Below are 15399 nucleotides of genomic sequence, written 5' to 3'. Positions count from 1 at the left end.
ATCTTGTCATCATTACTCATTAAGTTTGACATTTCATGGCAATGTCCAGCTTTGATAAATCATCTTGAATAATTATTGAGACAAATGGCTATGAAGTCATGCCTTCAGCTTTTTAAATCCTCACTGTCTCATTAAGCTCAGCAGAGGGCGCCATTAGGCTGTTCATTTTGTGTTTCGATCATTCTGCTTTTCTGTGATGTCTTTTCAGTCCGCTGTGCATTTTATTGTTGTTGGAGGGTCCTTAAGGGGACTTAGGCATCTTAAAAAGCTGGTATAATCCAAATCCAAGCCCTATTCGTTGTCTTAGAGGAGGACATGTGATGTCATGTCACGTGGTGGACAGTTTTATGCAAAAATGTTTTGTTGAGCTTGGCCATTTTTATATACATAAACACGCTGAAATAAAATCCTGAATTGTGGAAATGTTGATACAAAATTCTACATTGTACTGCCCTATGCAGAGACACTTAATAGCTCAAAGTATGATACAAAGAGACACCTGCTCTGATGAGAAAAGGATGTGTTCAGTCATAGACATCATCTCCGTGAGATGATGTGACCACATGCATGTATACCATAATCTGGGATAACTGATTGAACAATGTTCTCATTACTCTGGCTCGAATGGCTACAGATGGGAAGAAAAGCAACAAAAATGTTGTCAGTGTATGTAAATATAATGTTGGATGTATTCATTTCTTTTAGTCTTATATTTTAAAAAAAAGTGCATATTTTTAATGCTTGAGTTGTTGTCTTTGTTTTGTATGGACTACAAGTGTTTAGTCCTTCATGTGTACATAGATTACAAGTGTGTCACTGGCACCCTCTGTGGGTTTGGATAGGAAAAATGTAGGGAAACAGCAGTTTACAACCAGACATGCTGTCACATTGACCAGCCAATGACGCACCCCTGGTTCTTTTAATCCCACCGACTCTGTTGTCTACATGTGTGCTATTGGCTGCACAAAGCAGCCTGTCTCAGACAAAGGTGTGACACCCTGCACTGCGAGCAGTGGTGCTGATGACAGAGGAGAGTAGAAAAGGAGAAATCAATAAACTATGTGGATCAAATGACTCAGCGGAAAGTGTAGAGGGCATGGATCCTCATGATGTATGGCTGTGATTGTTGAAAAAATACTAAAATAGTAGCTTGTAGCGTCTTTTTTTCTGGTAAGCCTGCAACACGAGGAGGGTTATCTGTTAAAGGTCAATACTGAAATGAATACCTGAGCAATGCAAGGACATTTGTATGATTAGTTATTGTTGCAGAATGAGCCAACATTTGCAGTAAAGCTCCTGCTGGTGTTTGCCACGCTGCTGCATTGTACATTAGCGCTGCTGAGTGACTCACTCTTGTATTTTGAGTATATTAACAGGTGTGATTATACCCATTCACACTGAAAAATTTGTCCTTCACAAAGGTGATGCACAAGTGAATCTGGAGACAGATCTTGTTGAATCTTGGAGATGAGCAGCCATTTTGCTGATGCAGAAAACAGCCCAGGGTGAGCTGTCAAAGTCAGCCTCCTCTCCTCCTCCTTATCAATAACAGAGTGTGACGTCAGCAGCCTGCCCATGTTCCTGGACTGCCTCTGCATCCTTTTGCACCCCATCACCCCTCTTCCACGCTGCCTTCCCGTTCTTCCTCCTACACTCCCCCTCCTCCTCTCCGTTCTCCTCTAAGCCCCACCCTCTCCCACTACCCACCTGACCCTCTGCAATCCAATTAGATGCACTAGTGGCTGGATTTACGGACGCGCTGTGACTACCAAGCACAAACTGCAGTCTCACTCTCCTCCCCCTCTGTCTCTTTTCCTGCTCTCTTTCCCACCTCTTGTCTCTGTCTCTCTCTTGTTCTCTCTGCATCCTATCTGCCTCCCCCTGTTCCGCTTTCATTCAGGTTACTTACCCATCTCCTCCTCACTCCTGCCGCTGTGTCTTTCGCCTCCCTTTCTTCCTCTCTTCCTCGCTTGTCGCTGCTCCTCTAGCCGCCTCACCCTACATCCCTCCCTTCCTACCAAAGCCTCCTCCCTCCTCCTCCTCCTTTGGAGATCTTCAAAGCTTCCCAGCACACACTTGCACATAGCATAACACACTCCTCTCCTGTGTGGGAAAAACATGTCAGCTATTCTGGACCTGGACCAGATTGCATGCGCTGGAAATGGAGTGGTGAGTGACAAATTGTCTTGACTGACATGACACACCTCGCTTGGTCCTTGCAGCAGCACGGAGGTTCTGGTTCAGATCAGGGGTGCTGTTGTGTGATTTCTCCAAAGGCAGGGTGACAGTAGTTGCCTATAGGAAGGGAGTAGCTGGTGGAATCTTTCTTGGCTTGCTTGTTGGGGCTTTTTCTCTTTGAGCAGCTGCTGGGATGGGGTGAACATTTGTGCAGTGTGTCTTTGTGTGCGGGCGCGTGCATTCACCTACAGTTCACACAGTGTCCATGTGTGCAGTCTGCACTCTGTACAGTCAACATGTTCAGGGTGCAGTGGTGCATATAAATGTGATGATATGAAAGATGCATGTGTGGTGCTCAAGTGTCTTTGAATCTGCAAATGCCACAACCTGCAGATGTGTGCTTGTCAGTGTGTGGGTGTCCATCAATAAGGTCTCATTATGTTGGTTTGTGTGTATCCATGACTGCAGGATATATGTTTTGCCCAGTGATTAGTGAATGATTGTGGATGTTGCACAGTGCATGCATTGTGTTCTTCGTTCTGTTATGACACAAACTGGGAGAGAGGTCACTCACCCTCCACACACACTGTGGCAACAACACACCAAAATCACTGTAGCAGGTCCTTCCCATCCCTGCAGAGACCTCGAGTGTATAGTTTCAACCCACTGCTTCAATGACAGACACACGCTGTGTGTGCGCTGCAGGTGGGGAGGGTTGTGTTTGTATAAGAAATGGATCAGGATGGCATGTATGTGGGATGATCCCATTGGAGAGTATGCACAGGATATATGGATGTGTCTGTATGAGCCTGCTTCTGTGCACTTAAGTTGTTTATTGGCTGCTTGGTGTTTCTGCCCTGTAATGCTGCTCTCCAGGATGATTTATGCCTTCCCTAGCAGGGCGGGGAAAGTGAGGAAGAGCGATTGATAACCGTGGGATTGCAGGACGAGAATCAGCATGACATAGTGCTCTTCTTTTTTTTGACCTAACCCCATCTCTTTCCCCCTTTTTCTTTGTAACCTGAAAATGAGTCCTCACCGCTCCTATAGTACCAGGAAACCTCCTGAAGCCCTTTTTCTCAAAGCACAAACCTCTACTCAGTCAGTATTCGTATCCCACCCACCACCCCGAAACCCCTGCACACACTTTTTGTCCCATCTCCTCGTCACCATGAATGTATAAAAAGGGAAACGGTTGACGCCATTGCAGTCCTCTCCTTCTTTTTCCCCTCTAGCTGTCCAGACTAGCAGCCCCGCCCCACGCCTGTGTTCGTGTCATGCTTCTGTGTGTACATACATAAACCCAAACATGCGTGTGCAAAAAGGAATGATGGGAGGCAGGTCTCCCAGATCAATGTACCTTTTGAACTGTGCCAAGACCTAAATGGACAGATGAAAGACACTCTTCCTCACTCCCTCTCCACAGCATCCTCTTTCATTATTCTCCATCTTTGTTGTGTTAGAACATAGCACTAAAAGCATGCGAGATTAAAGTGATGCGTCCGTTCTGTTTTAAGGCACACCCTTCTTTTTGACGTACAGGACTGCCCCTGTCTTCTCTCTTTTTCTCCTGTCTCTGTCACCATTTGCTTTCACGCTCTATTTCCTCCCATCCACTTCCAGACTCTCTCTATCTCTTGTTCCATCTTTCTCATCTTCATTCTCTGTATCCCTCCCATATTTCTTCCACATTTTCATTTCCTATCACTGGTGGGGTGTACACGCCTGCTTTTTCTTGCGCATGTACAGCACACACATGCATGCACACATGGCAGAAGGCAGCATTTGAAACAAAGTCTGTTTGCCTTGTGTCTTAGAGCAAAGCCTCCCTTTTTACACTGAGTGTCCTTGACTCTGTCCTTGTCTAAAAATGAAAATCCTGCTGCAACACAGCCATGGAGAAAGTTACCTTTTATTCTGTAACAGTTTGTTCTACAACCCCACCAGGCTGAGGTTGCACAATCATTTCATTATCAGTGAAAAGGCCTAAGATGAGTAAAGGCTTCCAAGACACTTTCTCCAAGGTTTGTTTCATCTCAGGAAGAGAGGTTATATTCAGTAGCTCTATATTGTAGCACAGTATCGCCAGCAGACAGCCAGCAAGGACTGCTTTATGTGAACAGTTTTCATGTTTTGTGCGACAGGCTAATCTGTGTAGCAGGTCCCACTCGTCTGAAAACATCCCATTCCGTTGCTGACAGGATGAGCAGTCTTCCTCTGGTGTTGTTGTCCATTATAGGCCTCAGTTACAAATTACTGCAGCCTTGTCCTTGAGAATTAACCTTCATCTCATCGCAAGAGACTGACACATATCCATCAACCTAGAAGAGATCCAGTAGCAAAAGCAGCAGCCTACAGTCATTCGCACCCCCTCTTGGTCTGTCAGCCGTAACCTGTGTCTCTCTTTTCTGCTCGGGCTCTCTCTTTTTATAATTGATGACCAGTGGGCCTTGAGACTCCGCAAGAGGATGGGCCCCGCCTGCCGTTCTGTGCAGTACACACACATGCACGCACGCACGCACGCACGCACGCACGCACGCACGCACGCACGTTGCTACGTCATGAACCGTGTTATTTGCAGCACCAGATCACGCTGACCTTGCAAAGTGTGTGTGTGGGAAGACTGGAAACTGGCTTTGTCACTTTTTGTGTAGTTTACCATTTCTCTTTTATCCCACATGCTCTTTGAATTTCATCAACATGATAAGGAGACTGATCGTTTTTGCTGTGTCATCTCTTGACTAATTTCCCCATTAATCTTTGTCACATTTCTGCATCTACCAGTCCGATTCACTGTCAGCTGGAATTGTCTTTAAGCTATTCAATGCCTTTCCTTGTCAGAAACACTGTGTGTGTGCAGCACTGACCTGGAGCTTGTCAGTGTCTGATAGAGAATGAAATTCTAATTCTAAAGTGATAGAGTAGCTGGTGTGAGCGCTTTGAATTTTAATGGGTCCTCCTGCAAAGACGTTCAGCTAAAGCAAATGATGGTGGCGGTTTTGCAGAGTCATACTTGTGAAAGCGCTGTGAGTTCCAGATCCTTTGACAAAAACACTATTTTCCCAGTTGAACGGACTGTTTTTGAAGACAGCCCATTCAGTGCTTTGTTTGTCTAAGGGCACAGGGGGATGTGTGGAGGAGACAAGAAGAGCATGCCTCGCATTACCAATTGTGGATATAAACCCCAAACGCTGTGTTGGTCAGTGGGTGTTCTTTTAAGGGCATTTGTGTTTCCTTGTCAAAGATTTCATCTATCAGTATAAAAAATGTAGCTGATATGTGGATTTTGTCGAAATCACACAGATAATCTCTGGCTTTGTACCTTGCAGCAATAATGTTCCTTTTAAAGAAAAAAAATCTCATACAGTCTTATTTCTGTAACGTTTAAAATGGTAAACTGGAGTTCTCAGTCAGTAAATGCACTGTAGTGTCTTCCTCTGTGCCTTCCCAGATAGCAAACTATGGGTGAATCAATGTTGAATCTATGTTGAGACCTAACGTCGAAATTATACAGAAAGCGCAAGGTTGATAAAATGTTGAGTCAACGTTTGCTTTTCAACCATAAATCACACTTTACCCAGATAGCAAAAGATGTTAAGTCAATTGTTGAATTAGAGTTAAGAAGGTTGAATTTTGGTTACGGTTAAAGATTGATGGTTGGATCAACGTTGATTCAGCAACATTTTGTCAATACTGAAGTTTGTGTTTAAAAGATGCCATTGAATCTACATTGTATTTTGGTTTAATTAAAATGTTTGACGGGTCAATGTTTAATTAATGTTGAATCTATGTTTGCAAACATGTAATCTATGTAAGCAAACGTTGACTCAACATTTTATCAACCTTGCGCTTTCTGTATAATTTCTACGTTAGGTCTCAACATAGATTCAACATTGATTCACCCATAGTTTGCTATCTGGGTTAACACAAAAGTTAATGTTTGGTGACATCCCTTCATTAGAATGAACAGAGACAGTGTAATTTATCCTGCAACTGCATGTCCTGTCTCTAGTGATTGTGTGTCACACAGATGTTACTGAGCATGCTCAAAGATGTGTCTCTGTTTATATGTCTTTACTAGTGTGACCAGCTGAAAGGAACAAATGGTTATGGCTAATGGTTAATGAAGGAATATGTCATCAAAAGACAGCATTATACACATATCATTTTTTTATATGAAAGCCATATATAAGAGCTGTGACTGTCTTAAGTGTAAGTTTTTTCTCTTTGCATGCATCATTGGTCCTGAATTATTTTTTTCCTTTGTTTGACTGCAGGAGCATGACATTGAGACTCCACATGGCGTTCTCCATGTGACAATGAGAGGTGTTCCCAAGGGCAACAGACCCGTCATCCTCACCTATCACGACATCGGCCTCAACCGTGAGTCAGCCTAAAATAGGCTTATCAATATTCGATGTCCTGGTGTTGATAAAACTGTTTTGCTTCAGCCTCTGCATGTCTGCTCAGGTCCTCGACAGTGTTTTTTTTTAAATTTCCTGACAGTTTTAGTTCCTGGAATTTCACATTTTGTGTCCTCAACTTTGCACCTTTCTAGACAAGTCGTGCTTCAACACCCTGTTCAACTATGAGGACATGCAGGAGATCACCCAGCACTTTGCCGTGGTTCATGTGGATGCTCCCGGCCAGCAGGAGGCCGCCCCTCCCTTCCCCAGCGGGTGAGTACAGTGCTGATAAATAGGAGCACAATTATTTCAGGAGCTGCATTACATAGAATATAAGTGAGCTGGTAGTTCATTTGCTAATGGAAGCCCATTCATTGTCTAATCCATTAGTCAAGTATTTCCTCTAGTATTCAAATATATGATCATCTCATTCCCTCTGATTAACTCAGACACATGGAATGAAAGCTTTCCTTACTACTTGCATCGACTCACATGCGTCATGTATCTCCAGGTATCGTTACCCGACCATGGACGAGCTGGCTGAGATGCTGCCCTCTGTGATGACTCAGCTGAAGTAAGTGGCCCTCTGTTGATAGCTGATCAGGATGTGATGAATGTTCATGTACTAACTGTTTATCTGCAGTCCCACGGTAACCGGTGGTTTCTCTGTAGGGTCAACAGCGTGATCGGCATCGGCGTGGGAGCGGGAGCATACATCCTCACCCGCTTTGCAGTGAGTTCGCAGCAGGACCACAGCGTCCACACTGTCACCCCTCATTATTTTTTTATTCTTCTTTTCTGTCTGGCCCGTAATAATTGAAGGTTTTCCGACCACAGAGCTTGTTACACTGAACATTAAAGCCTCCAATCAAGCCCACACAGGGCATCGGGTTGCTCTACAGTCTGCTGCATATGCTTCCATTCCCCAGATGATGAATCACCTTGGTGATTCTCTCCTTTTCAGTTGCTTTTGTCTTGTTTCCACACTCGCAGTGGAGCTAAAATAAGCACATTCTAGCAGAGAGATCCAGAAGTGACGGAGAGGTGCGAAGAAGCATTAAAAGATGAATAATGAAAAGAGAAGAGGTTAACAGGATGCAGAGATTAGGAATTCTTACTCTGGGCTCTCTTTGGAGAGTCTGCTCTTGTTTTGATTTAATGAGGAAAAATTGATTGTGAAATGCATTTGCTTTAACTGGCTTGGAATGATGTGTGTTGTTTACCCATGATAGACTTACAGCAGCTGTTGCTGCACTGGATTTGCATCTTGTTGAAAGCAGCATCCGCAGCATTCCCTCGACATTGGGGCAAAATGGATCTTGGATTTCCCCAGACATCCTCTTTCTGTCTTCAGGCGATTCCAAAACCATTCCCTTTAATTTGGAAGCCCAGAATTCCGTCTTTGTTGTTTCATGTCACCAAATTCACAGACACACTTTACCTTCACGTTTTATCAATGTCTTTGTTGTATTGTAATTTTACACCAGTGACAGTTATCGGCTGAAAACTATAAGGGTACCACAACACAGAAAATACAGGAAAAAGCACTATACAGATACTAAAAGTCATACTGTTTGCACAATGCACTGACGTGTATCCTTTAATTCACAGCTGAACAACCCCACCCTCGTGGAGGGGCTGGTTCTGATCAATGTTGATCCGTGTGCTGAAGGCTGGATTGACTGGGCTGCTTCAAAGGTCAGTATTATCACTGCACCACTGACCTGGAAAAATACCATTACATTGAGCTGATGCTTAAATATCCTCTACAGGCATATTTCAGGATATAAGAAAATACTCACCTTTGAATGTACCGGTTAAAAATCCTTAAAATGACACCAATGAGGCATCTCCCTCCTCATTGAAAATACAGAATATATGAATATGCATCTTTTTTCTAATATCTAAAGGTTAACTGCTGGATACACGATGCTGCCCGTACTACTGAAAATATATTCTTGACGTATGTGTAGTGCTGTCACAAATCAATGTACAATCACCCACCTTCAGCTCAGAAACATTCTGCTTCTTGTAGTCTTCCAGTGTCAAGCTCTAAATGAATATCATTCATACATCACTGACAGGATCTTTAAATAATGAAGCATCCATTTCAGTTCAGTTTTCCAGCCTTATGTTAGGTTATTATAAATGAATGAATTCTGGTGTTAAAGCCTTCTTTCTACCCTGACAGTACTACTTCAGGCTAAATATACGATTCTTTTTCTGCTTTGAAATGTTGGACCTTATGGCATTAAAAGCACAAGCTGGGCACTAATCCTGTCTTAATTTGATTACACTTGCTGTTTTGGGGTTCAGTTTAAAGTTAACTAAAACTAAGCTTCAGATTATACTGAGCAAAATTGTTTACACCACGTTGAGACTTCTGGTGTTTTTTCATTTTAAATGGGTTCATTTAAAGTGGAATAATTGGCTTTGGGTACAGGACGCAGTGGGTCATAATGCTGTAATTCACTCCTATTCTACTGTAATACTTTGTACTGTAAATTGTTGTGTTGCTCTACTACATTGTTCGAATAGAACATTCCTTGCCGTGTTAGTGTTACACTCAGTCATGGAGCCAAAGGAGTTTGATATGACCTTTGTCCCATATGTATTTGAAACAACACTTTCATGCTCTCTTCTTATTATTTGTTAATATTTGGTTCCAAGTTCCACATTTAAAACCACAAACTAAGCCATTTCTTTTGTTTAAGATTTTTTTTTACATTTACATGTATCGAATAGCAACTGGAAATATTTAAAGGCGAGAGGTGAGGATTATATAACATGCACGTTCCCCAGCCAAAGTTAATCCAGCAACTGTGAGTTTATAGTAATATGCTTTTAACTCTCTGAACCCCCAACAAGTCTCTGGGCATTTTCTGCTCTGTGTCTCATTCACAACTATAGCTAGAAGCAGAAGAAACTCAAACATGCCTTATAAAGTTCCTTAAAGCATAAAAAGGAACTGCAAAAGCTTATGTCTTTGACTGATTTTACAAAAATTGATAAAACATAGAAATAACATGTACAGCAATTTCTCAAATGCCCACAGCTTCTACCAATCCTAGAATAAAACAGTAACTCAACATACAGTTGATATTACCTAATTTTTTAGTTAGTTTTCCTACTTGTCTCCTATCTGCTCTGTGTAAACACAGTCTGCAGTTCAGCATAACTTCACTGTTAAGTCCCTAAATTTTTGTCACATCACTGTTGGTCAGAGCAAAGTCATTAATAGATTCTCGGTTGTGCTGAGAAGGGCAGATTTTTTTTTTTTTTTTACAGAATCTGGTTACTGCAAAATGGTTTACTTTTTGTGAATTTATGAATTTGATTTGTAGAATAAAGTGATTTTGATTAAGTACCATAAACTTAAGCTTAGATTTGGTTCAGTTTCATTCAAAGACTGGATAGTTTAAAGCAGCCGATTCTCAGTTTAGATACTCTGTAACTCCTCTAACATTTGTTATTTGGCCATTTATGTGAAGATAAACTTGCTTGTAAAACCCACTGGTGGGTTCTGTGGTTCCGATGGTTACCCAGTAAGTAACCTGGAGTCGTTTACAATTTTTGCTTTTGCTTTGTGGTTACCAAATGTTGTATCATGTCTATCTGCATTACATTACAGGTCCCAGGCATTGCCATGTAGCCAGAACCATAATGTTCAGATTCCTAAGTCGTCTCAGCTGCTTGGTTTGTCTTTTACTAAAAGTACTTACTTACTTTTCTACTGTGCAGCTGTCTGGATGGACCAGTAACTTGGTGGATATTGTCATGGCTCACCACTTCAGCACCGTGAGTTTCCCTTACAGCACTTTATTCTCCTGTGTTATTTCTTTGTGCTGCTGACCTTTGTCATTCACAATGTGAAACAGTAGCAGAACCTCAGGAGACTTTTCTTGATTTCCCTCGATAGCTTTCCTTCATCTCACTCTTATAACAGACTCTTGCTAATTACATCATTTCTCTCCTGCTGGATACACAGACTGGCAGATTGTAACATATACATGACACGGTTTAATAACCAGCCATGCTAAAGCTAATTATGCCGTACAAACAGACCTAGCAGCTTGTCTGGATTATCAGTGTAAATGTAAACAGTTCCCTGGCGTTTTAATATATGCTACTTACCGACACTTTGCATAAAGCCTATCTCTTATTTATTCTTCATTTTTGGGGCTTTAAGTAGAATAGGATGTCCTGTTTGAATCAGACTAAGTGTTTTCTGCTCTCCAGGATGAGCTGACGGACAACCAGGAGCTGATCCAGACCTACCGCCTCCACATTGCCCAAGACATCAACCAGGACAACTTGGCCCTCTTCTGTGGCTCCTACCAATAGTACGATACGTTACATGATTACCTTACAATGTACATTCTGTTTTGTGTAAACCGGTGCTAGCATTTTTCCTTATTTATTGTGTGTTTTTTATTGGACACAGCTACGGCATGTAAATCTATTTTCCAATAAGCCAGAGCTCAAGGGCAGAATAATAACCCTTCAATTGCAGAGAAAATTTCAACCATATAATATTGTTTCAGTTCCTCTAACAAATCGTAATTTGTCGCCTGCTGCAGCCGTCGAGACCTTGAGATCGAGAGGCCGGTCGTAGGTCTGAATGAGGACACAGTCAACACACTAACGTACGTTTTAAGACTAAGATGAAGCAAATACACATTTCTCTCTGAGTGCATTCTGTGATTTATGAATATTTCCTCCTCATATATTCCAGGTGCCCTGCTTTGCTGGTGGTTGGTGACACTTCACCTGCTGTGGAGGCTGTGGTAAGTCACACTCCATCATCTCAGTTACCTAAGAAGCTTTGGGATGGATTAGCTAAGCCAAAGAATAGGAATTGTTATTTATCTGTCTTTTGTTCCTCGGTATTTACTTCTCTTTGATGTTTCAGGTTGAGTGCAATTCCAGGTTAAATCCCACCAAGACTACATTGCTAAAGGTGAAGTTTCTGCAATACAGTTTCTACTGTGTTTAAACTCATATTTTGACTGTAATGAGGATTTATTAATAAGGCTGATAATATCCTTCTAGATGGCTGACTGTGGAGGCTTGCCCCAGGTTGTGCAGGTGAGTTTTTATTCCTTAAAAAACATGATATCAAGCAATTTTCCAGTCAAAATAATCAATTTACATTTATTGTATATTTCCTTACAGCCAGGGAAACTTGCTGAGGCGTTCAAGTACTTTGTTCAGGGCATGGGCTACAGTAAGTAAACATGTTTCTTTTTATGTGCATAAACACATCTAAATATAGAGTAAAACTGGTTCACACTAGTCGACTCAGTAGTCAGTGTCCAAGAGTTGTTTTCAGACTAACGCCGCTTTGGGTTGACGTGTTTGTGGTCCAGGTTTGTCTTTGTTCCTCGCTGAATTTCCTGTTGACGTGAGTGCAATGACAAAAGTTACTTAAACGAGGATTTTTCTCACTGCAGCCTGCTATGAACGGTTGCTAAAGACCCCTGCTGATGGGGTTTGGACTGTGGCCAGCAGTGCATGAAAAGAAACAGTTTTTTGTCAGCCTGGTCACGGAGAGGCAGCCTGTGCGGCTCGATGGATGCTAACACCATTTCCTCTCTGCTCTTTGCAGTGTGTGGCACCCACAACCCTCAGTAGGTGAGGTGTACGTGCTTCTAGCATGACTGAAATGACGGTGGCACTCGATGTGCTGAACAGCAATGTACTTTCTGTTCAGTCAGGAGTGGGCGTTAAAAATTACCTTTTGTGTTTTTTTTTTTTGTTTTGTTTTGTTTTTGTGCCTGGTGTGCTTTTATTTTCTGTCCAGAACTGTTTAATGATGCGGTCTCTTTGAAAGGAGACTAAAGGTGCATAGTTAAACAGGCCTCCAGGTTTTACAGTCATTAATTTGCAAAGAAAAAAACTAAACACATCACTGTCAGACAATCCTGAATTGTTGTGCACCAACCAGACTCTGATCCATGGATGGAGGGAGTCGTGAATATAGGTTTGCTTGCTCCAGCCACACAGATGAAGTCTGTTTGTGTGTGTGTTTCTTTAATGCTGACTCTCTTTTGCTCTCTCTTGTTCCCAAACCCTTCACTGTGGGAGGCACTCTCGGGTGCAGCTAGTATGTCAGTGCCTCAGTGTTGCTTTAAAGGCCACCAAGTCCCCCTGTTGAGTAAATGCCACTGTAGGATTAGAACAGATTAAAAAGAGTGTTTTCATGCAGAGAAAGTGTGGAAAATAAATCTTAACACCTCAGCATGTTTCTGAAAGCTGCTTTTCCCTCATTAACACGTTGCCACCGTGTGAAATGCAAACGGGAAACAGCCAAAGACTACAGGAAGTAAACATTCTAGTTTCCACACATGATTTCTAACCTGTCCTCAAAAACCTCAAAGCTGTGAGAAAGTTTTAATCAGAAATACAGTGAGGTGGGGTAAAGCAACATACAATCTACCTTTTCAACACATCTCCCTTTCTCCTTTCTTTCCCTCTTTAACCATTGCTTGCAGTTCCCTACGTTCTTCTCAGTCACTTGAGCAACGAATCAGGTACCAGATTCTTAAGCAGCTGCCAGACAAGGAGGCTTTGAACCCAGTGGTCCTGTAACACTACAGTGGATGAATGTCAATGTATGCAGAGATTTCTCCAGAGATCACTGTTTGATATTTCCAACAGCAGCTCAGATTGGTGGATATAGTCTGTAACATACAAACTGAGATCCCCTTTGCATACTTTGACCACATTCATCTCCCTGTAGGAGTTTAGTTTCCTCTGTTAGCATGGATTCTGTCCTCAGTGTCCTATTTTGCTGCATGACCTGCTGCCGTTGCTTCGTGTCAGTTCAGTTGAATTCCAAATGCTGTATTCTGCTGTTGTATTTCTTTCATTATTTCTTTCAGTAGATGCATTCAGCAGTTTTCTGTTAAACATTTCTTTCATTTGATTAGTCTCCATGTTTGAGAACTATTTGCATGGTAAGCACTGTGTTTCCTGTTGTCGTATCTGGGTATCTGTACTCCACCCACTGAGCCTGTGTGCTGTGTGACTGGAATATCAACGCCTGTTTCTCTGTTTCAGTGCCGTCAGCAGGAATGACTCGTCTGGCTCGCTCTCGTACCACCTCCTCTTCCAGCATCACCTCCATGGACAGCAGTCGCAGCCGCAACAACCTCAACAGTCTGCTGGAGGGCAGCGCCACCGGGGCCCTGGACAGCCAGGCCAGGCCCCAGACCATGGAGGTCTCCTGCTAAACCCCACTCTGTCCCTGCACTCTCCCATAGTAACTTATGTGCCCTCTCCCCCCCTCTCTCTCTCGCTCTCTCTCTCTCTCTGTTTCTCTTACCCCCCTCTCTCTTTCTCTCTCCTGAGCAACTCATTGCCAGGAAACTCTGTAATGACCTATGTGATTAGAAAGGAGGATGCAATGAATATATTAACAGATGCATATTATAAAATATTATATTAAGTACACTGTCAAAGTCACATTCCTGTCAGAAACCATCGCTACATTCAGATGTGTTGTATATTCCAGTGGTTAAACCATGTCATTGACCATGTGACTCAGCTGTCCAACCTTGTATTTATTTTTTTCACATTGTCTTTGTTTTGAATGTCTTCACATGCTTTAGAAACCCTCCATGTGTTCAAAATAACATTTTTTTTAAAACTCTTAACATGTTGACTACATTGATTGTGAGTCATTATATCTTTGTTTTATTTCCAAACTTGCTGCAATGCGAATTAGTCACAAAGTCTACAGAAAGATCACTGAATCTACAGTTGCAGCAGAAATACAACTGCAGTGCACACTTAAAATGTTGACGTGATGGTACGTGGAAGTAGCATTGCATACTGTAGCACACTAAGCAAACCTAAGTCAAAACTTTGTAGAGTTGCTCTTGAACATTCGGTTGTGTCTCACTTCACAATGCATTCATTGTCTTTGGATTATTTTTTGTAATTGAACTCACCATCTCCTTTGTTTTTTTTTTCTTTCTGCTTTGTGTTGATGTTTTTGTTCAGTTGAATAGATTATTCAGTAATGTTTTAACAACCTTTAACAAGTGGGATCGGATGTGAAAAGTATGAGTCTCCTCATATGGGGGCCAAGAGGTGCTTCTCACTGTCTGCTTATTCAGCTCATTTATATTACTACTGAATAAAGCTACAAGATGAGGACATGTCCAGCGTTTTTAATTTATCAATACATTGCCAATACATGCAACAGCTGCATCTAATGTAGTAGACTGACTGACAGAAAGAGAAAGTACGTTTCAGAGCAGCGAGTGCTTGTGTTAGTGGAAAAGTGAGGTGACTGTGGTGAGTTAGTTTCCAACCACAGTGGCTCTTATTTCCTCAGCCGGCTATAACTGCTGTTGTCAGAAATAAGGTTATCTATATTTAGCACACATAAGAAAAAAAAAACATTGATCAGCTGTTCTGCAAATGTGATAAGATTATCTTCCAACCAAAGAGATGCACAAAATGTCACGAAGTGTTACTGTGGGAATCATATCAGCCACTGAGGCTTCTCTTACAGCATCATTCTGTTTTCCACTGCAGCACTGCAGAGAAGTTAACCTCGCTAACTAAGTAGAGAGGTGGAAACTAAAATATCTGTACCAGCATAACAATATGTCATGTAGCAATCATCTGATCAGAATATTAGCCCAGCTAGACTGGACTGTACTCCCGTACACTGTGTCCAAGCCAATGTGTGCTAAAATCAAAAGCATTTAACACGATGCACCTGCATTTTAAAAATGATCAAACATGCATCGTGACAACTGGTAGTATTTGGTGAACCAATTTTAGAAAGATAAGCCACAAC

The 15399-nt window shown here is 42.1% G+C and overlaps 1 protein-coding gene across 4 annotated transcripts in view; it reads left to right on the top strand.

The window, feature by feature from the left end:
* The window catches only part of ndrg3a (ndrg family member 3a), a 35343-nt gene extending 20599 nt beyond the window's left edge, over positions 1-14744 (top strand). The window contains exons 1-15 of one of the 4 annotated variants that reach the window (XM_022200202.2): positions 1760-2169; positions 6456-6561; positions 6737-6857; positions 7096-7158; positions 7257-7317; positions 8196-8282; positions 10326-10382; positions 10824-10927; positions 11165-11230; positions 11320-11371; positions 11497-11544; positions 11637-11672; positions 11760-11811; positions 13079-13117; positions 13647-14744. In XM_022200202.2, coding sequence (XP_022055894.1) covers positions 2119-2169; positions 6456-6561; positions 6737-6857; positions 7096-7158; positions 7257-7317; positions 8196-8282; positions 10326-10382; positions 10824-10927; positions 11165-11230; positions 11320-11371; positions 11497-11544; positions 11637-11672; positions 11760-11811; positions 13079-13117; positions 13647-13819 — 1116 coding nt within the window. In that variant the 5' untranslated portion in view covers positions 1760-2118 and the 3' untranslated portion in view covers positions 13820-14744. Of the gene's footprint in view, positions 1-1759; positions 2170-6455; positions 6562-6736; positions 6858-7095; positions 7159-7256; positions 7318-8195; positions 8283-10325; positions 10383-10823; positions 10928-11164; positions 11231-11319; positions 11372-11496; positions 11545-11636; positions 11673-11759; positions 11812-12192; positions 12219-13078; positions 13118-13646 lie in introns of those variants that run through there. The other 3 variants (XM_022200201.2, XM_022200203.2, XM_022200204.2) reach the window with 3 other exon arrangements.
* The last annotated feature ends 655 nt before the right edge of the window (positions 14745-15399 follow it).

Source organism: Acanthochromis polyacanthus, chromosome 5 (genome assembly GCF_021347895.1).
Source record: "Acanthochromis polyacanthus isolate Apoly-LR-REF ecotype Palm Island chromosome 5, KAUST_Apoly_ChrSc, whole genome shotgun sequence".
Taxonomy (NCBI): Eukaryota; Metazoa; Chordata; class Actinopteri; family Pomacentridae; genus Acanthochromis; species Acanthochromis polyacanthus.
Note: the sequence above shows the minus strand (reverse complement) of the source record. Positions and strands in the feature narration are given on the sequence as shown.